This window comes from Podarcis raffonei, chromosome 9, assembly GCF_027172205.1.
Source record: "Podarcis raffonei isolate rPodRaf1 chromosome 9, rPodRaf1.pri, whole genome shotgun sequence".
In the NCBI taxonomy this organism is placed as follows: domain Eukaryota; kingdom Metazoa; phylum Chordata; class Lepidosauria; order Squamata; family Lacertidae; genus Podarcis; species Podarcis raffonei.
The window spans coordinates 5056632-5080865 of record NC_070610.1 but is presented as its reverse complement, the minus strand read 5'-3'; the positions used below and the strand labels follow the sequence as shown (position 1 = coordinate 5080865).

The 24234-nt window shown below is 43.1% G+C and overlaps 1 protein-coding gene across 8 annotated transcripts in view; it reads right to left on the bottom strand.

Annotated features, from left to right (window-relative positions):
• ADD1 (adducin 1) overlaps nt 1-21026 on the bottom strand; it is a 48903-nt gene extending 27877 nt beyond the window's left edge. For 4 of the 8 annotated variants that reach the window (XM_053402795.1, XM_053402798.1, XM_053402801.1 and 1 more), the window contains exons 1-5: nt 20892-21025; nt 10086-10295; nt 8506-8668; nt 7919-8070; nt 2430-2510 (exon numbers count right to left, since the gene is read on the bottom strand). In XM_053402795.1, coding sequence (XP_053258770.1) covers nt 2430-2510; nt 7919-8070; nt 8506-8668; nt 10086-10277 — 588 coding nt within the window. In that variant the 5' untranslated portion in view covers nt 10278-10295; nt 20892-21025. Of the gene's footprint in view, nt 1-2429; nt 2511-7918; nt 8071-8505; nt 8669-10085; nt 10296-20685; nt 20708-20891 lie in introns of those variants that run through there. The other 4 variants (XM_053402797.1, XM_053402802.1, XM_053402799.1 and 1 more) reach the window with 3 other exon arrangements.
• Nucleotides 21027-24234: the final 3208 nt, after the last annotated feature.

Genomic DNA, 24234 nt, shown 5'->3' with positions numbered 1-24234 from the left:
TAGAAGGATTTTGCAACTTTTTAGGAGTTCTTACCATTTTTATATTAACACTATTGGAAAGTTTATTTTTTTAAAAAAGAAATGTTTTAAAAAAACATGTCTTAGGCTGCATTCACGCATGGGGTATGTATTGCTTTAATGCTTCTGTCCTGACTTCCTAATGTTCTTCTCGCACTGCAGTACCTGTATGCTAAGGAAAGTGTTTATTGAGTTAAATTCACATGAGTTGGTGATGCTGGCTCATGCCCCACAATGCACCTGGCTGAATCTGGTTCCTCTCTGAGGCAGGTTACTGGACAGATTTGGCAAGTAAGTTTGTGTATAAAAAGGCTCAGGTTACTGCACACAGTGAGGGTCCACAGTGAGAGTCGTGGTAAGAGATTGCAGGACTTGAAGGCTATCTGCTGGAACTGTGTTTTTGTGTGAAGACTTTTTGAAGAGATCATCTGAGAAGAAGTTGGAGAATTGCCAGACTTCAGAACTCAGAGAATTCAGTCAAGTTGTTCAGGTCTCCGAACAACTGAACTTAGTACTTGCTAACGGACTGTGGTTCAAAAGGACTTTGAAGTACAGAACCCTCTCTGGGACCAGAGAGAGAAACGCCTTTGTGTAACCTGTATATAGAATGTGTGTGCCAAGTAAAACAACTCTGCTAAGAACAGCTGTTTTGTGTTGAAGAGCTTAACTGCTTTGCTGAAGCTTCTACAGCGCACATACACAGAACAAGATCTATAGGAGGAAAATAAATACACTCCGCATACCACCACGTTGCACTAAATTTCATTCAAGCCAGTAGGTAATGCAGTGTGAAAGGTAGGTAAAAATAATCAGGATTCCACCTCTGCTCTACAGCTGATGAGCGGAGGTATCAATGCTGGGGTATGCATGATTCAAAGGGAAAGCTCTTTGCGCAGTATCACACCCACACACCCCAATTCAACCCAACTATTGAGCAGCTATCTTTTAAGGAAACAGCTTCTGTTGCATCACCCAGAGCTTGCTGGATTGCAGCTGATCCCTGGGATGGGTAGCTGAGGAAAGCCACTAGTGGAACCTCACCCCTATATCTTGCAGGATCACAGCTGTTATGGGGAGCGGGCAATCCTTGGGGGGGGATGAGGCTCCACAACTGGCCTATTTTAAGGGGAAACCAGTTTCAGAGCCTCTCCTGTTGAGGGGAGGGGCAACGGGGGGCACAAGGCTTTGCAACCTGCTTTCCTAAATGAAAGCCCCTAGCAGAGCATCCTGCAGGGCCTCAGTCAGTGCAGAAATTCCACGCTTGCAAGCTGATTGTGTTCTGGAAGCAAGTAACACCAAAATGAATGCTGAACCTGTGCTGTATTCCACTAGATTTCTAGAAGTGGCTTTTATGTAATGTGAAAGCCTGAATATAATGTGTATATTAACATTTAGAGAAATGCCAGTAATGAACTGCTGTGTGAATGCAGCACAAATAATTTACCAGTAAAACCAGCACTCTTTGAGTGATCTCATTTGCTGTCTAATATACAGGTTCTTGTCTGTGCAAACTAACATCTTGAAAACTTCCAGAACTTCAGACACCAGGTTCTCACACTTCCCCATTCCTGTGATGGGGGTGGGGACGGACCCTGAGCTACGTAGAAAAGGATGCAGCATCTAGATCTCAAGTGTTCAGCAAACAAGAAAAAGGAATGAGTATAATTTACAAGGAGGTGATCCTAGCTCTCTACTTAACGAATTTTAGCTCCCAAAAACACAGGTGGTGAGATGCTGTTCAGGCAGTGGTCAAAGGAAGACTACAGGGTAGTAAAGTGCTTACTTGCTCTTACCACATGGGGCCTGCCCACTCAAAGGAAGGGACAAGGGCTAGCTCCTATTTCCTAAAGCGCTAAAAGTTTTAGATGCTTCTTTGCACATGCGCACAACCCACTGATATGACTACACAAATACTACAAAGAAATAGCTTGCAAACTGGGAAGAACTTGTTACAAATTCAACTTCTTTATTATTATTATTATTATTATTATTATTATTATTATTATTATTATTACTATTATTATGCAGATACAGGAAAAAGGAAACATTTTCAAGTCAGATCATATTAATAATAAAATTATTCCATCAATCTTGATTTAAACATATATATTAATATAAGCACTCCATTTGTCCAAACAGATGCTCAAACAAGATGGATGATTATAAGATTAAAAGTTTAAAAGTAGAAAGGGCAGAATACCCTTGCACATAAGAGATGGAGTGATTAAATACTACAGTCCCAATCCAAGGTCAGTTGTGACCAAATTATATTGATAGCAACTGGCCTTAAGTTACTAATGACTAATTTGTTCCATTGCCTTTAATAGTGCTCGGTCACATCTAAATGGAGTTGTATTGTGATCCGATGTTCAGGATTCTGATTTGTTTGAACAAAAGAGTCTTTCACTTACCAGACTGGATGCAGTAACTTCACTATAGAGAAGCCCAAAAGGCACAATGAGAAAGTGTTCCTGCTCTGAATTTACTCTGACCTACAAAAAAGACAAAGAAAAAATGAAAACTGAGTATGTAGAAACAAGGAAACATCACTTTAAATAACTGATTTACAAAAAAGACAAAATCTAGAAATTGCAAAATGCATATAATTCAGATGCACTGGAAAAAGTCATTATTACACATAGTAGTAGTAGGATGTAAAAGTGTATTACCTGCCCTTCACCAACAGCTCTCAGGGCTTGTTACAATTAGAACAGTTAAAACAGATTACAGTTGGGGGAATAGGTTGGGCCCTGACAACACATATCTTAGATGTGAAAGAGCTTGGGTAAAGAGATGTGTCTTCAGCATTTATACAGTATTATACAGAATAAAAACCATATAAAGAAGCCAGATGCACCACTGTGCAGAGCGGCTTCCATAACTTAGGGTCTGCCACAGAGAATGATCTTTCCTGGGGCCCCTCCCTCAAGTGAACTTCTGAGAAAGGCAGAACCGCAAGAGGGCCCCCTTTGCTGATCTTAACACCTGGGAGTGTCTGTAAGGAAGGAGGTTGTCTTCTAGATATATGGAGCCTTAGTCATTTAGGGTATTAAAAACAAGTGGGAGCACCTGAAATTAGGCCCAGAAAAGAACTAGCACTGAATGCAACTGTTTTAGAACAGGAGTTGTAAGAGTTCTACAAGCGACTTCGGCCAGTAATCTGGTTGCTGCATTTTGGACCAGTTGAGGTTTCAGAATAGCGTTCAAGGGCTGCCCTATGTAGAGTGCATTGCAATAATCCAATCTGGATGTAGCACGGAGTACTATGACCAAGACACCTCTGTCCAAAAAGGGCAGTAGCTGGTGAACCAACTGTACCTGGAAATAGCCACTCCTAGCTACTGAGGCCACCAGGGCCTCAAGTGACCATGTTGGATCCAGGAGTATCCCCAAGCAACAAACTTGCTTCTTCCAGGGGAGTGTAACCCCATCTAGAACAGACTGTCTTCCCACCTCCTGGACTTGAGAACTTGGAACATAAGTACATGTAAGAATACAGATACTTTGTTTTCACGATACATGTTGGAACGTCAATGCTTTCACACTCAGACTACCAACATTAGTGAGAGTTTAGACCAGACTTTCCCAACCTGGTGCCCTCCAGATGTTAGATTACAGTTCCCATCATCTCTAACCATTGATCACACTGGTCTGGCTAATAGAAGTTGTCGTCTCTGGGCCAGAATGCCTATAACACGATGACAATTACCAGCTCTGAGAATGAAGGGCAGTGAGATCCACGAGAACTGCTCTTAACTCAATTCATAATTCCTATGAAGTTCTAATGAGAAGTGAAGGGACTATAGAAGGGTCCAGAATAGACATGCCACTTAATTTTGAACCTATGAACATTCCCAAAGCTGCCACTATTTACATTTATCCTGCAGTCTCAAATCTAATCAGCAAAACTGGTGTGAACAAGAAGAAAAAACTCTTTGCACACAAGAGAACTCTAACTTCATTCATGAAGGCTGCTGACCCAGTTTCCATCTTCTTCTCTACCTCAATGCCAAGTGGCTAGTTAAGAGATTTCACACAGCCTTTTCAGCAGCCCACTTCCAGTTTGTAGGAATTGGGGTAATGGCCAAGTTTCGAAAAACATGCCCAACCCAGCTCCTTCCTTCACCTGCAGCAATAGACTTAATGAACATGTGGGGGTGAATATGGCTGTGAACTGGAATTAGAGGACCAGCTCATTCTTCCCCCATCAAAGCAGATGGCTTTTTGCCAACCTTAAATAAAGAGGAAGAGTACTTCTAACTAAATGAACATTTCTAACATACACATCTACCCCCTGCAATACCCCTGAAAAAACATCTATTCCCTGGAATCTAAGTGTTCAGGGTGGGAGACTTTCACCTCCAGGCAATGGACAGGAGTGATTTCATATAAGTATGAAATAGCCTGGGAGGAAAGACACTGGAGAATTTGACAGATCCTCTAAAGTTATCTCCTGTGAGGTAACCCTTGAGGCCTTCACCTTTGAAGTGTTACATCGGCGACGCGGGGACCCTTAAAAACCACGGCCACGGAGGCCGTGGACATGGAGACTCGGCTGGCACTGCTAGCGCCCTCCCGACTCGTGAAGGAGCCTTTTTAAAGGCTACGGATCGGGTGCCGGGGAGAAGCGTGGTGCTTTGAGTCCTCTGCTATCCCTGCCGAGCGAAGCCGCATGCCATCCGGCGGAGAGCGCTGACTTCTTCCATTGAGAATTCGGATTTGTAACAACAACCCGTGAGTAATTTGGAAACCGGGTTTAAAAGGAGAAAAAAAGAATTTTTTTTTCGGATTTGATATGAGCGGGGGGGGGATCCAAAAAGGAAGTCAGTCCCCCTCCCTACTGTAAACCTTCCAAAACAAGGACTGGGAAACCAAGGTCCAAAAAGAATTGAATTGCTGATAAGAACTAAGAATTCCACGATGGGAAACTACAAGAACTGTGCTGGAGGAAGAATTGAGGGAGAAGGAAAACGTAACCCCCCCCCTGGGAACCGGGGTGATTGAGGAGAGAGCCTGGCGAAAAGCGAGGGAGATTTTGACAGCTGTCAAAGTAGCTGTCAAAGTCCGAAATTTAAAGAGGACTTGATTATGAGGACTTTGCTGGTTAATTTTGCTACAATTTGTTACAATTTGTCAAAACTTGGATATAAAATGGCGAAAACATGGATAACAATCGGACTTTTGGACTAGAGAAAACAAAGTTACAACAATCCCCCTAGAGGAGTTTCGGGACATTACAAAGAAGGTCGTAAGTGGAAAAATACCATTGGAATTCTACAGGACTGGTTATCTTCTGGGAAAGCTGCGAAACGGAAACAATATTGTGTCTACAGGGTGTTTAGCTAAACAATAGAATTTTCTATTGAAGAAAGGAAGGGACTGAACGTATGTTTTTGTTCCTGAATAACAATAATCCCTGCAGACCTACTAAACTTCTGAATTAGAACGTTTTGGCAGCGGAACAAGAGGAAACTGGACTACAACTTGGAAAGAACAATGGGGGGAGCTTTATTAAAGATTGGAAATTAAATGGTTTAAAAATAACTTTAAAAATAATTATAAAAAGAAAAAAGCCAGCAAGGAATCGGGGGGAAAATGTGATTTATGGACTTTAAGAATTCCAGGCAGACAATATGGATTAGTGGTCAGGGGGAAATTAAACCGGGGACGGGGGGGGGGAGAACTAGAATCCAAAGGCTTGTCAACTATTTTTTGAATTGGCTTTTTTTCATTTACTATACTTTTTATTTCTTGTTTCTTATTTCTTTATTGTGTGAGGTGTCTTTATCACTAAAAAAAAGGGGAAATTGTGGAATGGAAAGGGGGTGGGCCCTGGGGAGAGAACTTTTGTCTTTTATTAAGGGTACTGGTGAGGACTGAATAATTTTAAATTTAAATTTGAATAATGGTTTAAACAAATTAAGTTTTAATTAGAACTGAGAACTTGTGGAGCCAACAATATGATAGGGGAATATGGTAGGGGTGGGGGAAGGAGGGAGTCCCGGAAAGAGGGTGTTTGAAAAGAAGGCTTTGAATGTATTCTATTCTTTTTCTTTCTGTATCTCTGAAAATCTTAATAAATATTATTTAAAAAAAAAAATAAAAAAATGAAGTGTTACACCCCTCTCTTACATTTTACACTTAGTTGAGATCAGGGCAGGGTGTGAGTCTGTCACTCACTTGGCCCAGAGGATGAGCCAACAACAAACAGCATCAAGCATATGGTAAAGGACTGCAGGCTTATGCTCTGTCTGCCCAACCAGGAGAAGTCAATGGTGGGAAAGACAAAACAGAACTGCAGCCCCCTCTCAAAGCCTTGTTTCTTTCTAGTTGGGACACTGCCTCTCTCCATCTCTCTCTGTTGCTGGCTCCAGCAGACAGGCCTAAGAAGGGAAAAGTGCCAAACACTTTCCCTATGAATTGCTTCACAAATCACATCTAAGGTATGCTCACAAAAATGTAAACTGTGAGTAAGACAAATCTGTTTTTGAAAACATGCACATCCTAATATGTTTGGTATTCAGACAGCAGATTTGGGAAAACAATGGTTTGATCAAGAGCAGTCTTTGTGTAGGGACTGCTATTTGTGGAAGGGCTGGCAACCTAGCAAAATTTGCTTCTCACAGAACAGGGAGAATAAGCTATTTTCACCAATTTTCACCTCCTCCATCACTGTTCGGAGGGCTTCAACTGTTAAGAAAAACCACGAGAGAAAATCAGAAGTCTGGAAACCTCTTCACAATTAAGCTTTATAATAAAATACAAGAGTGACTTCAATTCTTACTACAGCTGTAGCTTAATGCTTATTTGGCACATGAGTAAGCTCATTGTGATGCTATTCATTCTTCTCAAGCATTAATGACATGGGTGCCAATAAATTACTCACAGTATAGACATCTGGAGCACACAGGCCAAATGGTTTCACTTAAGATGTGAAGTTCCAACAGTTATACTAGATTTTAAAAGAGATACAGTAGATGTCCCACTACTTTGTCAATGGAGCATAAAAAATTGCTTATAGTAAGATAAATACTGTTACTGTTTATTAAATTTCATTTCTATCTAAGGAAACAAGGGTAAACTTTTCCAAAATCTTATTTTAGTATGAAGACTTTTCAAATCTCCATTTTATTGAATTAGTTGGGACATATCAGCAGGCAACCAATATTTCCAAACTGCGGTGTGAATTTCAGTATTAGCATCTTTACCATTTCATCTGTTCTCTTAACCACGAACAGACAACTTCTTAATTTTGGGAAGTGGTGTTAGGGTTATTCTATGGGCACAACTCCAGGACCTAAAGCAATTCAATCCCTTCACGGTCACCCATGGTTTTTAATAAAAACTAGCAGTAAAATCATCGCTAGTACAGTACTTAGTATTTATAACCAGGAGCTAGAACATTCACCAACTAAGTAATTTTCTTTAACATAATTTGTATATCCCTTAACTGTAAATAAAACTTCTAAACAGATTACAAAAATATACAACATACAATAAAATAGTTAATAAAGGTCAAAATTAAAACAAGTTTTTTAAACTGCAAAAAAGGTCTCTGAAACATCCCCTCCCTTCAAGAAGCAATGATCTTTTGCCTTCCAGAACATAAATATACAGCAACACATGAAATTATATGAACTGCATTCAGAAACCCATTTCCCTATCTCCTGCAAATGAAATGAAGACAATTTTCTATTACACCCAGATCCAAAATTGATAAGGGCCACTAGGGGCCAGATAAAGTTTTGTAAACTGCTTTGAGGTATTTTAAAATCAAGCGTTATATGAAATAAATTAAGTTGTTTCAAACGACTGGACTCCTCCAAAGTTGGTTATTCCTATTCTACCCTAAACAACAAATAAAAAGGAGAAATATAGATATAGATGATTTAATACTCACTGTTATGTGATTGTAAATAAGCTGTGACCACCCAAAGAGGTCAGCTAGTCTGTAGAAGGCTGCCAACTTGCATCTCAACAGTTTCTCGCCCTTGTCATAAGCAATTGAATCTGAACCCCTGAGATCATTCACAGGGGTCACCATGCCAAGACCTGGGGAAAAGGAAAGACATGCCCAATATGGTTTACATCTCTTAATAACAATGTCTAAATGGTGTGGCCATACTCTCCTTCCAACAGGAGGCTAACACCATAGTCAACTCAATTCACAATATGAATAATCTGAATCCTTTCAGCTGATGCAAGGCACCACACCCGTTTAATGAGGAACTTCTCTTTTAAAACTGAAATCTACATCTATTCTCTTTCACTGAAGCATAACAAAACCATTCCAGCACTTATTACAACATCTCCTAATTTCCGAATCTTAATAAAATAAATTCTTAAAACAAAATTAGAGCCAGTTCTCACTAAAAGAGTTCTTTCAAAACTGCACTGTTTACATTCAATTTTGGATTAGTCCACACTTAGCTTTGAATTCACCAGCTGCAATCCCTATCTACTCCCAAAATATCTGCTGGAACTCACTCATGTTGAGGGCAGCCATTCCACCGTGAGGTGCTGCTGGGTAGACATTTGGAACGTTTGTCGTCATGAAATCTGCAATCTGCTGTAAAGCCAGTAGACCTGTTGGGTTCTTTCCTTTCTTAAATTGTTCCTGGATCATCGATTCCAATTCTTCACAAAATGCCTAACAACAGAATACCACGTTAGACACCAAAATACTGGAGAACCTCAAGCAATTGGATTCTCTTAATTCGTCCCTTCCACATCTCTTGTCATTAATGCTTCTCACAGACAGAAGCATCTCTCTAGGAATAATTATTGAGCCTGCTCCTGCTTTTTTGGTGCACTGTCTGAATAAGGGACTTGAGGCAGAAGAGACAGACACACAAGTTCTTATCAACATTGTGCCCCATATACTACTGTAGCTTCATAGCCGCTTGACTGCATCCTGGGATCGGGTGCTCTCATGGTGAGAAGTGAGGTGTGTGATGTCTGGAAGAGGACTCTCCCTTTGTTTAGGGAATTGTTCCTCCAGAGAGGCTCACCTTGTGTTTATTTCACTGTATTTTAAAGTGCTAAGCAAATACTTTTTATTCTCTGAAGTTTTTTAACAGTTAACTACAATTCTTTTTATTGTTGTTGCCAGTTTTTATCCAAATTTTGAAATTTTGTTAGTTTCTTGTTCTATTTTATTACTATTGCTTAAGCAGCCCTGAGAATATTTATATTGAAGGATGGCAGAAATATTTCAAAAATAAGTAACACATTATATCGAGAAGCTTTAACCAACTTATTCAACTGAGAATTACTCTTACTGCAAGTTGGCAGCTCAACACAACTGAGGACTGCTTCACAAAGAGCAATTTTACTACAGAGACCAAACTTGTGTACAACAAACGGCACAGATAGAGCATTAAGAAGTAAAGTTTACATTTCGATTTGGCTATATCTTTGTGCTACAAGAACTTGTGGCTTTTGTTCTGTATCACCAGATGCTTTTGTCACAGGTAACTATGTAACCTGTCATTTTCCACATGGACACTATATTGTACAAGAAAATAATTTTGTATAAAGCAGCCTAGAGTTGCTGAAATTCCTGATACCTTAATGACACCAGAGCTAAATGGTTTCACTCCCCCCCACCCCCACCCCGGTTTCAGCGGCAATATACTAAGAAAACATGAATGCTTGCTGGAATGAGACCATAGCTGGGATTTATTTATGTCATTCAGTCGATTTCTTAGTTGCCTGGGCAATACACAGCATAATTAAAAAATACAATAGAACTGTAAAATGCAAAAGGCTGTTATGATGCTTTCACCAACAGGAAGCCATTCCCAAAAATATTTCATCGTCCACTGTAATAAATCAGCCTGAACTTGATTGAAACTTGGGATTTGGAGGACTCCAAGGCAACAAAAGTACCTGCCACTGCAAAAAAGCAAATGAGGAGCTCCTGTGTGCCACAAACATACACAATGTGCCTTAAGACACTTTGAATTCTGCCACACAACTTAATGCTGCCTTTTTGAGGAAATGTTTTAAAAACTGATTTTTTTGTTCGCTCTCTTCTAAAGTCATGCCTAAGTATTTATCCTTACTGGGCTTTGAAGGATCATGGAGACTCTCTTCTTCTGTTCCATCATATTGAAATCCTGGCGAAGGTCAGGAGCCATGTTCCTCTCTCGCAAGTACTCTGGGTTATTTTCATCAACTCTATCAAAATACCTCTCTTTATGAGGGGCTGCTGGAGGTGGTGAGGTTACCACCTCTGCTCTAGATTCACCATTCATAGCACCTTTTCAGTGGTTCTGTGGAATAAAAATAATCAATCAAAAGTATTCCAATTAATTCATCTGCTAAAGTTTAAATGAATACACTGGCCCCTACCCCTTTTCTCCACTTTATCCTTCAGTGGACATGGAGAGAAATAAAAGTTGTTGAATAAGGAAGCAAAATCAGAAGATAAGCATGATCACTGCAGATGGTGACAGCAGTTATTAAATTAAAAGATGCCTGCTTCTTGGGACAAAAGCAATGACAAACCTAAACAGCATCTTAAAAGGCAGAGACATCACCTTGCCAACAAAGGTCCATATAGTTAAAGCTATGGTTTCCCAGTAGTGATGTATGGAAATGAGAGCTGGACCATAAAGAAGGCTGATCGGCGAAGAATTGATGCTTTTGAATTATGGTGCTGGAGGAGACTCTTGAGAGTCCCATGGACTGCAAGAAGATCAAACCTATCCATTCTGAAGGAAATCAGCCCTGAGTGCTCACTGGAAGGACAGATCCTGAAGCTGAGACTCCAATACTTTGGCTATCTCATGAGAAGAGAAGACTCTCTGGAAAAGACCCTGATGTTGGGAAAGATGGAGGGCACAAGGAGAAGGGGACGACAGAGGACGAGATGGCTGGCTAGTGTTCTCGAAGCTACCAGCATGAGTTTGACCAAACTGTGGGAGGCAGTGGAAGACAGGAGTGCCTGGCGAGCTCTGGTCCATGGGGTCACGAAGAATTGGACACGACTATATGACTAAACAATAATACTGGCGTTAAATTGTTTCTACAGTTCAGAGCCCAGCTTCTGCTCTTGAATTCAGCAGGGCTTCTCTCCTTTCCCTCATTCTTAACTATCAGGTCACAGAGGACACAGCTGAATCTCTTTATTAACTTCATTAGACCTAGTGCCTATTCATCACTCTAAGTTTTGTGTTTCATATTTTTATGTTGTAACCCGCCCTGTGATGGTTGCCAGCCTTTGAACAAGTCAGGATTCAAAGCCAATTCAAACAGGGATTTAGGATACTACGCTGCTCCAAGATTTCCTGGGCAATTCTTTTCATAACTGCTTATTAAGCCAATAGTATTGTTCAAATTGGGCAATTAACTTTTATGGGACTTACAAGGTTCTAGACTTAGATGTCTAAGAGGCACAGAACAGCTGATCCTCCAGAGCAGGGTTTCCCAAACTTGGGTCTCCAGCTGTTTTTGGACTACCGCACCCATCATCCCTGACCACTGCTAGCTTGGGATGATGGGAGTTGTAGTCCAAAAACAGCTAGAGACCCAAGTTGGGAAACCCTGCTCCAGAGCACCAGAGATCCTGCTGGCTCCTGCCAGGCAGAAGGTTGAAAGTGTTTTCCTTTCAACCTTCTGCCTGGCAGAAGCCAGCAGGACCAAAGATGGGGCTTTAAGATGCCATGGATTCAAAGCCTACGCAACACCATAAAACATCGTGGCTTACTTCCGGTAGTAGCTTCCAACCTGCTAGGGCAGATGTGTGTGTCTCCAGCACAGCAGGGCTACACACCTCCCACCAGTAGTTCTTCTACCACCCCTCCCCATCAACTTCAGAGGTTCAGGACTGTGTCCTTAGAACACAGCCACAACACATTACACACTATTATCAAAGTGCACCAGTATCTGAACAGGGCTTAGAATATGGCTTCTACCTCAGTATTAGAGTAGTTCACAGTGATCAGTGTTATGTAAAACTATGTTGCTGTTACATTTCGAATGGGGTTTTTTTGGTTGTATATATATTGCTGGGGGCGAGGGGTTGAACAATTTCTTTATTGTCTATCCTTATCATGCTTTCATTTCACTGTGTTCTTTCCATTTTGAACATTTGCAGCTAAATTGAAGGGGAAGCTGGCACCATAACAGGAAGCCAGCAGTCAATAAAAGAAATCAGTTTGTTAGCAGACTGTTCAAAGATCAGAACACGCTCCAATTTAATGAATGGGGTTGGCACCACTGGAGTGCTTTGCGAGGATTAATGCAGACAACCCAGTTCTCAAAGCTCTTATACTGGCAGGAACTGCAAGAAACAAACCATCAAAGAAATATGCAGTGCAGTTGTTTAAAAGATGACATCTCTGTTTTAAATCTGGGGCTCAGTTAATTAACAATCCTATTTAAGAGGGTCCTTGTAAATGAGGAAACCACCATAATAAAATAAAGATGGCAATCCTTGCTTTCTTGGCAGAGAAGCCATAGGAAAATTAACATAGGAGGGTGTGAGAAATGAGGAATTATGAAAACTTCAGTAATAACAATATTTTCATTATTTGCATCCTGTCCATCTGACTGGATTGCCCTGGCCACTTGGGCTGCCTTACAATGTTTTCTAAAAGTCATGTAGTTTTTAATGTCTTTGACATCTGATGAGAGGGTGTTCCACAGGGTAGGCACAACTGGAAAGGCTCTCTCCCTGGTTCCCCTGTAACTACACTTTTTGCAGTGGGGTAACCTCCAGAAGGCCCTGGGAGCTTGACCTCAGTGTCTAAATGATGGGGGCGGAGACGCTCCTTCAGGTATACATGGCTGAGGCCCTTTAGGGTTTTGAAGGTCAACACCAACACTTTGAATTGTGCTCGGAAATGTACTGGGAGCCAATGTAGATCTTTTAGGACCGGTGTCCCAGCAGCTGCTCCCAGTCACCAGTCCAGCAGCCACATTTTGGGTTAGTTGTAGATGGTATCATCCACATACTGATGAACACCCAGCCCAAACCCCAATGATCTCTCCCAGTGGTTTCATAGGTATTAAAAATCAAGGGGGAGACAATGGAGCCCTGAGACACCCCACAAGTGAGCACCCAGGGGTCTGAACACTCATCTCACCCCACCACTTTCTGGACATGGTCCAGGAGGAAGGAGCAGAACCACTGTTTAACAGGGCCCCCCAACTCCCAACCTTCTGAGACGTTCCAGAAGGATACTGTGGTCAATAGCTCTGATTAGAAAATGTAATTGGTCTCTCCTATCTGCCCACCCCACCCCACGCTCTTTCAGAGAAACTCCCTAGCTTCCTGTATTTCCAAACCTTTGGAATGTAAGGTAATTAGCACAACCAATTTTAAAGCCTTACTGATCCTCATATTATTGGCTCATTCGTGTTTTCCAGAAATGAAGGAAGTAACACTTTCCAGAACAGAGAGGGGACGTAACCATAGTGACCTTGGCAAGGGCTGTTGTGGACTGCTATCAATGGAGTTTACTCCCACATTAGTGTGCAAAGGGCTGCAGTGCTAAAAGGAATGTGGTGAGGAGTCAACACTTGTAGCCAGAAACGGCTGAAAGAACATTTTAGGATTGAGAGTCTCAAGTGAAGAAAATCTGGCTACATGACTGAATATCAAACCCAGATTATTTTAAAAAAACAGTTTTTCCAAGACCTATTGGGAGAGCACTACAGTGCTTTAGGCTGAAAAACTACTTGACTTACTCCCAGGTAAGTAGACATAAGACTGCAGCTAAAGTGGACTCCAAAGCCTATGGAAATACACAACAAAAGGACTGTTAATTTTTAAATGTGACAGATAATTCCTGCTTCTTAAAAAAACTTGCCATTCTTCTGTCACATTTGCAATGAATGACAGTGAATTAAAATAGATATGTTACTGGACAAAATCCATGCATTAAAAAACTGGAGTTTTAATAAAACTCTTTACCACTAGCCCTAAAAAAACCACTGAATCACAACTAATTTTGTTTTAAAATATGTTCACATATTCATTAAACTAGAAATATCTCAATTAATACATAACTTCATTAAATCGAATATATAGCTATAAAATACATTGGAGGACAACACAATACCCGTATATACTAGAAATTGATGGTATAATGCTGGAGATTGTTACCCACTGAGTATTTCCTCAGCTGGTAAAAAAAAAGATAAAGGATCCCTGACAGTTAAGTCCAGTCACAAACGACTCTGGGGTTGTGGTGCTCATCTTGCTTTACAGGCCGAGGGAGCCGGCATTTGTCCGCAGACAGTTTTTCTGGGTCATGTGGCCAGCATGACTAAGCCGCTTCTGGCGAAACCAGAGCAGCGCACGGAAACACCGTTTACGTCCCTGCCGGAGCGGCACCTATTTATCTGCTTGCACTTCTGGCGTGCTTTCGAAGTGCTAGGTTGGCAGGAGCTGGGACTGAGCAACGGGAGCTCACCCCGTTGCAGGGATTCGAACCACTGACCTTCTGATCGGCAAGCCCAAGAGGCTCAGTGGTTTAGACCACAACACCACCCGCGTCCCTTCCTCAGCTGGTAGATGTGTCCTAACATAGTCTTCTGGCAAATAAATTTGGGCTTCATTAACCAAATTATGGACGCTACATTTTTTATGAATCCCTGCTATTGTATTAATTGGTTATTTGATGGATTCAGATGTCTAATTAGAACATTGATTAGTACTTCTACCAATACAATTTGTTTTTCTAATGAAGTATTTCTGCCATCACTGCCAGGTGCCTCATTGCAATCCTGGATTTGCATCATGTCAGGGTGGGGGAAGAAGCAAAATAGAAGGCAGGTTTGAAAATGGTGGTTCTAAACAACAGCAGAGGCATGAATAATGGAGAAAATGTAGTGATTTTAAATAATGGCAGAAATGTGAATAGAGTGAGCCGGGGGTGACACTGAGCGTGAAAGTGGGATTGTGCCTTCCCACAATCATGTATTTCACTCTTAGTACATTATGGTGTCTTCAACATGAAATTCCAGATTCAATGAATTTAGAAATTATTTTATTAACAAGCAAACATCCGTACAAACACAACATCCAGCAACTTCTCTAACTGAACATTCTAGCCAACAGGCCTGCTATTAAAATTCACCTGAAAGATGCAATAAAGTACAGTATATGAGAATGAGGGGGTGCAGAAAGAAGGCTACAGAATAGAAAAGAGGCAGCGGCATAGAAATGAAGGCAACGTGTGAGCAAGGCAGAGTTGAAAAAAGGGGGAAGGAGGAGTGTGAGTGCAGAGTGGTTGCGGTCTCCACAACGGAATGTCTATGCGCTTTTTTGTGCAGTAACATTATTTTTGTTGTTCATTTCTATACCACTTTATATTTTAACAAAAAATCTCAAAGCCATTGACAACATATTAAAACATCAAATAAAACAATCCAGAATAAAATTAATTCTTCTCTTAGTGATGTTTTGCCTTTCCCATATTTCTTTACCTACTTAATTTATAGAGCTGCTCCACAGAAGAACTATTCTAGGTAGCCAGTGTGGTGAAGTGGTTAAAGTGTCGGACTAGGACCTGGGAGATCAGAGTCCAAAACCCCACTAAGTCATGAAGCTCACTGAGTGGCCGTGGCCCCAGTCACAGCCTCATAACCTATCTCACAGGGTCATTGTAGGGATTAACAGAGGAGGGGAATGAACCATGTACTCCTTGGAGAAAAAGGTGGGATATAGATGCATATAAACTCTTATAGAAATGGATCTAAGCTATTCGGCTCACCTGCTTAAGAAAACTGGAGGGGCCAGCCAGATGGAGATGTCAGTCGACAATCTGGCATCCAGAGATCTCCACATGTTTACATGCATGCACATGTATGATTTGCAATAAAATAAGAAAAACCTCTTTTAAGAAAGCCTCTGAATTAAAGAGCATTTGCCCTTCTAAACCAACAGCGTAGATAAAATTTATGCCTTAGGGGAAAGATCTTCAATTTCTGTAGCATTCTACTTAGGCGTTTTACTTTCAACAAGAGACTGTTTGAAATGCAGCCTCCCTGCAGCCTTCAAGCCAAAAGCTCCACCCTGAATGAAGGCCAAGAAAATGATATATTTAAAAACTGACAAAGAAAGAGGAAAGATTAAGTTACAAGGCTTATGTTCTTTCCAGACATGGAACATGCATTTTAACACAATACAGATGTGTCAAAGCATTAAGTGTGTGCAGTAACATGTAGCCGAAGTTAAGGACAATTATAAAAGTTTCAATTTGAAAAGAACATGGAAAAGTTTCAAGAAAGTAGCCACTGCAATTTTCAAATGGTACTGTGATGAGTATGAAGAGCTGTGTTAAAAAGATCAGAGTCGATAAGTGTATTTGGGGAGGGAGAAGGCTTTTAAACAACCAGTCTAACTTATACAATAATAAAATAATAAAATTCCTTCCAGTAGCACCTTAGAGACCAACTAAGTTTGTTACTGGTATGAGCTTTTGTGTGCATGCACAAGCTCATACCAATAAGAAGGTACTCTCTAAGGTGCTACTGGAAGTAATTTTTTTATTTTGTTTCGAATATGGCAGACCAACACGGCTACCTACCTGTAACTTATGCAATAATAGTTTAAACCTGTTAAAGGAGATAGTAATGGAAGACACAGGCCATGTTTGGATAGCACACAAAGCACAGGTTCTCAAGTTCTCCCAACCCCTCCTCCTGTGCAGTAAGGAAGAGGAGTCTGAATTAGGACTGCCATATGTCCAGTTTTTCCTGGACACTTCCTCTTTTTCAGGGGTAAATTTTCTGTCTGGGTAGATTTTTAGAATTTGGCAAAATGTTCAGAATTTTTGTTGTTGTTGAAGTGTGAGAAAGGAGGGGAACACCAGGAATCTGCACCAGGCACCTTGCTGTTGTGGGTGGGCAGCGCAGCCCCCACTAAGTCCCCTCCCAGTCTCACACGCGAGCAAGAAAGATGAATGGTGGGCAAACAATGGACAACAATGAAGCTGGTGGGCCTCATCCCACCTCACGTTGACTCAGCCAGTTCCTTCCCTTCCCAAAATTGGTTCTGCTGCTCTGCCAGTTGTGCCTCTCTTCCTGCCATCTCTTTCTCTCCCCACCCCCCCCCCAGCTACTGTTAGGATGGAGGTGTGCAAGGCAGTTGGGTAGGAAGGAAAGGGGGGTCATGGACACCATCCACTGGCATTCAAGTTAAAACGAGGAGCCAACAGCGCCCCTGAGCCTCAGGCAACGAAGGAGCAGCTGCCTGCTGCAAGACCGCATGCAATCTTATGCAGAGGGGGCTACATGGTGCAAAAGTAACTGCTCCATTGTCTATTGTCTGGGTGCTATAATAGTGCACTAAAGTGGCAGTGTAGAAGTGGCTGTCAAGTGTATCAGATGACTTGCAGCCTTTTTGAATAAGCTCTGCTGTTTTTTAGCCCGGGGTGCGGTGAAAACAAATAGTTGTGGCCTCTTAAGCAATAAGCAGTTGTTCAACAAGATCTTATCTACAAAGTGCATCTGAAAGTGACCCACCATGAGATATTTGCTAATATTTATACCAATACAGGAGTTTCATATAGGGTACCAATTGTTTGTATTATTTTATTGTTGAAAGTTAAGAACATTGCTATTAGCAATATAGTACAGCTTCTATAGCCTACGGGGCATTTAAAATGAGAGTAGTCATAGCAATCCATAGTTAAAAGTATAAGCCGGCAAATGTGTCCTTTGTTTTGCTCTTCAAAATATGACAACCCAAAATGCTTTCATGCTTTGTTAACTACAGCTTGCCATGCCATCCACACCTGCAACTAGTAACAAACTCAGTTTAAACAAGCCAGCTTTAGAAGTCATCATTAGCTAGTTTCAAATTAAACTGTTACAGTTCAGGTTTTGCAAAATCACATGTCAATGTGGTGTCAGGCCCTGCATGCTCTGGCAGGTAAATGAGGTGAAAGGAGGTTTTTAAGTTTTGCTATTGATAGTTCAAATTTTTTAAAAGCTGTGGACATAGGAGAAACAGAGCCTTTCACTCTGTTGAACAGGAATACCCAACATGCTGCCCTTCAGATGTTGCTGGACTACAACAGCTATCATACGTGGCCACAGAGCAGACGGGCCAATCCAGTCAGATGGGTGGGGTACAATAAATAAATAAATATTATTGGCCTCTGCTGGGGTGGATGGGAGTTGCAGTCCAACGGAGGAAACACACCAGCTACCCTTACTGTAGGCTAATGCTCGCTCAGTTCTCTTAGCAAGCAAGCATCCAAAGCTTAAAAACAAGGCTTCTTTCTAAGGACACCGCACCCAGTAAATGCCAGCGCCCTGCCTAAAGATTTTAATTTTATTTTTTTTAAATGGAACATCTGGCTGTACTATGAAGCAAAGTGCCTAATCTCAAGCTGACCGCCACCTAGAATGCCTTTGCTGTGTGTGCTCCTGCAAAGTGAACTAAAACAGGTGGCTACTAGGAAGAGGGCCTCCTTGGTGGTGACATTCTGGTAAAACAAAAAACAAAAGCAAAAAACAAAAAAAACCCTCCCCAGAAAGGCTCATCTACCGCCTTCTTTTGGACACAGATGAAGATTTCATTCCCCCACTGTAAACGCTAACTACCAAAAGCCTGGTGCCCAAAAGCTAATAATGGTGCCAGTTTACTACATATAGGAAAGAATAATTGCAATAAGTTATTTTAGTCAATTATTCTAATTAAAGATGTTTTAAAGATTACTATAGTTAAAACGCAGACTACACATTAAAAAGAAAACACTTAAGAATGCTAATACAGATTGGGTATAAACCACAAACTAACCCAGTTCAATTAGGAACCAAGAGATTTCCTCCACTAATCCAGGGGATAGCAGAGTTGATCTATGCTGGTGTTACCGGCTAATCGCTTCTTTGTATGCCGAGCAGTCTCTCCACTCAGTTTCTGCATGTCAGCCACCTATGGTCAGGTGCATTCTCTTACCTTCTGTAAGGCAGAATGCAGTATTTTGCATGAAATGTTTGAAAAATAGAGTAGTTATGTTATTCAGGGGCCCTTTTCTAAATGTCCCCCATTTTAGAGATATGACAGTTGGCTATTAATATCATTTGGCTATCTCCACATAGAAATAACTGCAGCCCTAGGATTCGTTTAGCTTCTTGCAATGCAACATCAACTGCCTAACACCAAAAGGAGCTCCTGTTCCTCCCCCTGGAAATAAACCCAATAAGCCATTTTCCAGCTTCTCAACTGCAAGGTCCCTGCCTTCAGGTCCACAAGTTTCATTTGGGAGGTATGTGTGTCTGTGCAGAAAACTTACCAATTGAATTATATGGAATTCAAATTGCAACGCAATAAAAATGCAACAAAAAGACAATTAAAAACCTCATCACATATAGCACAGCACATTACAACTGATACAACAGGCAGAAAACCAGTTCAAGTCTTTAAAGTGTCTATGTTTATGCAGCTAAACACCACCGCTTATAAGCAACCAGAAGCAACCTGAAGCCTCAGAGTCAAAGAACAAAGTATTGGGGGGGGGGGTCGGCTGGGTGGTGGTGGAAAGAAACAGCCCCAAAGTAACTCAAAGACCAAAAATGTTCAGAGTCCGAGAAGTGAAGGAATCCTTAAAAGTGGGAAAGGGAGAAGATAAAAATATAAACTAGTACAGTACATGGAACAAGAGGACGAGTTTTGTACGTGCAGAGGTATGTGAGCACACAGTACAGACAAGCATCTCATTCTCTAGATGGAACACTTCCATTATTTTTAAAATGTCCTCGGGCATAGAAGCATTGCAAGCAGTCATCAGTGGACAAATAAAGCAGTTCATGTTCTGGGCTTGGGGACAAGCGCAGTCACCCACTCCCCCCCAAAATATAAAGAGAGGTAAGAGATGCACCTGGAGAGAAGCTTCGGAAACGAAGCATGCCTCAGTGAGCACTGGATGCTGAGCAACTGTGGGAGGCGGGAAAGGGGGGGGGGAATGGAACTGAAGGGCCCGATCCCTAATTCCAAGGTTCGGGGGGGTGTCCCAATACCGTTTCTAACATAGCATGCTCCAATACATCCAAAGCAGGCCCACCCATGCAGTGTTGCCACGCTGACTTGGAGACCCCCGAGATCTGCAGAAGGACAGAAATTCTTTTAGCGAACTGGGGGGGGGGGCGGGGGGGGAGAGAGCTGGAGCTGCTGCTGCCGCCGCTTGATCCAGGAGTGCAGGGCCTGCTCTGCAGGCACTTAAGCAGCTTCCCAAGCAGCAGGCCCAGTGGGGGCCCCAGCTCTGGCCCTGGGAAAACCGACACAAGTGCGGAAAGTGGCGGGCCAGCCCCCCCTCCTCCTCCTCCTCCTCTTCCTGCGGGGAGGCTTCCCCCCTCTCGCCTGAAAACACGCCGGCTGCAGGAAACGCCGCCACCCCCCTGCTGGGGGGGGGGGACAAAAAAGAGGAGGTTGGGCAGGGGGGCCGCGCGACGGAAAAGGCGGGCGACAAACATAACGGCAATAACGGCGCGACGGTGCCCTGACTCTAGAGCATCTGCCGCCGCCAAAAGGGTTTCGCTCCTCAAGCGGCGGCGGCCCCGTCTCGGGGGGGGGGTGTTCGCTGCAGAAGAGAGGCCGCTCCACCCCCTGCATTGGACGCGACCCGAGCCTGCGGGGCTCCCTCGGCGCGCCGGGGGGCAGAGATCCCGCACAGACAACGAGCATTTCTCGGTGGGAGGAGTCACCTGTCGAGCAGCGGAGCGGGGCGCCCCCCCTCACCACCCGCACCCCGAGCCCCGGACGAGCCGACGCCGGAGAAGGGCGCCCCCCCCTCGACTCGCCCCGGCCGGGGGGGCGGCAGCTCTCTCCCTCCCTCCCTCTCTGTGGGGCCGCCCCCTCCCGAGCCCCAGGGGAGGCGAGGACGCGGCGGAGGCGGCGGGCTCTTCTTTACCTCCCTCCCCTGAAGACGAGGAAGCGGCCGCAGCCCCGGACGGATCCGCCACAGACGCGCCTTTCGCAGCCGAACCGACCCCAGACGCCGCCGCCGACGCCTCCCCTGCCCGCCCTCTCTCCGCCGCGCCAGGGTGCGGCTTTGAAGGGTCCGCAGGCCAATAAGCGCGGCAATCATTGGAGCGCGCCCGCGTCCCGAGCAAGCCGCCTGCTCATTGGCCGCTCCTGCGGGGAAAAGGCCCGCCCACCCGCCTTCTGGGATCGTAGACTTATAAAGGAAGACTAGGGAGCCCGCGCTCTGCTGCGGAGATGCCCCGGGTCCTTTCGGGGGCCATTTCCTAGAGCAGGAGGCGACAAAGGGAAGAACCCGGGATTTTTAATCCGGTGCAGCAGCTTCTCGCCCACGCATTCAGGCGAAATGTTGACCTGAAGGCGGAATTTTATTTATTTTTTTAAAGAAACGAACTACTTCCTTAAACGTTGTTTTTTCAAAGTAATACCCTGCAATTAAAGTGCAAGCACAGGCGGTGGGTGGGTAACACTCTGCAGCCTAATGCAGTGCCGTGGAAGCTGTTTCTAAAAATGGATTTTACAAAGCTAAACACAAAAACAATAAAGGAGGCATACTAACAGAAAAGAAACACATCGTATTCCCTATGCAGTGGAAGTTAGTAGTAGCAGCAGAATTTATTACCCTCTCTTCACCCTAAGGTCCCAGGGGTTACAACAATCAATGTTATTTTCATTGTTATTATTAAAAACAACTTTAAAACAATTTACAATCACAGAATAAGGTGTGAGTCTTACAAAATATACACCCTAAGGGTCAAAAGCCAGGGCATTTGCCAAAAGCTGTGTAATGAAGGTGTCAGATGACACCTATGGGGAGTGAGTTCCACAACTTAGGGGCTGCCGCAGAGGAGGCACAAACCCAAGCCGCCACCGCCACCCCATTTAATTTATGAGTGCAGAGGAACTACCAGGAGGTCCCTGGCTATTGATCTTAACACCCAAGAAGGTCTGTAAGGGAGGCGGTGGACTTTCAGGTATGTGGGGCTTGAGTCATTCAGGGCTTTAAACATCAACGTGAGCACCTTGAATTGGGCCTAGAAACAAACTGGCAACCAGTGCAGCTGTTTAAAACAGGAGTTATATGATATCTGTATGAAGCCCCACGGGACGCGGGTGGCACTGTGGCCTAAACCACAGAGCCTAGGACTTGCCAATCAGAAGGTCGGTGGTTCGAATCCCTGTGACGGGGTGAGCTCCCGTTGCTCAGTCCCTGCTCCTGCCAACCTAGCAGTTTGAAAGCACGTCAAAGTTCAAGTAGATAAATAGGAACCACTCTGGCGGGAATGTAAACGGCACGTGCGCTGCTCTGGTTCACCACAAACGGCGTAGTCATGCTGGCCACATGACCCGGAAGCTGTACGCTGGCTCCCTCGGCCAATAAAGCGAGATGAGCATCGCAACCCCAGAGTCGTCCGTGACTGGACCTAACGGTCAGGGGTCCCTTTACCTTTATATGAAGGCCCAGCCACTAATCTGGCCGGTACATTTTGGAACAATTGAAGTTCCTGAGTTGTCTTCAAGGACAGCCCCAAGATGTGGGTAGTACAACAAAGAACCAAAGAAAAAATAGCAATTGTCATAATGAGCAGAACATTTTAGGGAGAACAAAGGATGCTATGCTGGCTGAGTAGTAGGAACTACCAAATCTAGCCAGAATTGCAGTTTGTTTGCTCACTCACAACACATTAGTCATTGTTTTAGTGTTTTTTAAAGTGTTTAAAGTGCTTTCTTTCTTTCTTGCCAATTCAAAAGATCAGTGGATGGTGAGTATACATTGTCTTGATTATTACCCAATGGAAATGGACAGGGTCTTAAAGGATACAAGGAACCAGTGGTTTCTGACAAATTTTTCACAGCATCTGTCCGGCATCCTGGACTGAGAATGGAAGTCATGACATCTGCAGTGGAATCCACAACTGTCCACAGTGTCTCAAGGACATGGACTGTTGGAAACTGTCCCAGGGAGCCACTGGGGTGGCTGCCATTGGGGCAGTGGGTGGCAAAGACACCACACATAAGGAGGTGGTTGCTGGTTTTGTTTTAAAAGCACCTGACATGCAGTTTTTGAACAGGGAAACTAATATTTAACACTGTAAGATACCTATACGTAATCCATTTGTCTTGGATATTGGTTCTCTAGAATACCTCAACTATTTCCACATGACTTCAAACATCAAGCCAACACTTCCTTTTCATTGTAAACTAATGCTAATACTTCTCCTTTCCTGTTTGGTCTATTCCTTTTGAATAGGTTATGTCTATTACCACATTCCAGTCATGAGTTTCATGCCACCAGGTTTCTGTAATGCCTATTATATCATGTTTGACATCCTGCATTAAGAGCTCAAATTCATCTTGTTTATTTCCTATGCTCTGTGCACTAATATAGAGGCAACTGTAACCATAAGCCATTCCCTCCAGCTGCTTCAATATTGGTTTTTTCTTGCATATTAGCAGGTTCCTGTAGCACCACCCCAGTTTCCTGTCCATCAATGAAGTTATTATTCCCAGTACTTGGTGTCCCCATCCTCTGAAATATTGTCTCCCTCATCCTGAGGATTCAGTTTAAAGCTCTCCTAATCATGATGTCATATGTTTGACAGGTGGCTTGTTCCACCCACCTGTCCTATTTGTCCTGCCAAAGGTCCTTCATCCTTTGCCTATTGTGGGGTGGGTGGGAGGCTTGGTGAGATCTAAGGGGATAGGGGATCTAAGGGGATAGGGGAGTTGGCAAGCTGTAAGGGATGGGGATGGCAAGGAATATGCTAGGAGTGGGTGGCTTTTCTGGGACATAGGCAGTTTGTGAGCAAAGTGAGTGGGAACAGCAGCCACTGGTGCTACAATTAATATGCTGGTCTTTAAAGATGCCACAAGGTTCTATACCCAGTGCTTAGGTAGCTGTGCTCCCTTGGGTTGAAGATTTCCAAAGACTTCCTTCAAAAAGGAAAAAATGTGTTTCCTGAATATTTTATATAGGAATAGCATACAACAGTATTTTCTTTATACCTGAACAGGATTAAATTAAAGTTTGGTGCATATGTGGTCTGTGTACACATAACTACTATCTATGTTAAGTAACTCATGCTTGTTATATATGACCATGACTTGAACCATTTCTTCAGTCTGATGCACCGATTTGGTTATGAGCATCTTTGAAGCATTTGCATTCAGCACTTGGTGCAGAAAGTCTCCCTTACCTTGATACGACACAACTTCCACAGAAATGCCTTGCCTTCAAGACATACATGGCACACATGTCTCTTGCATAGCTA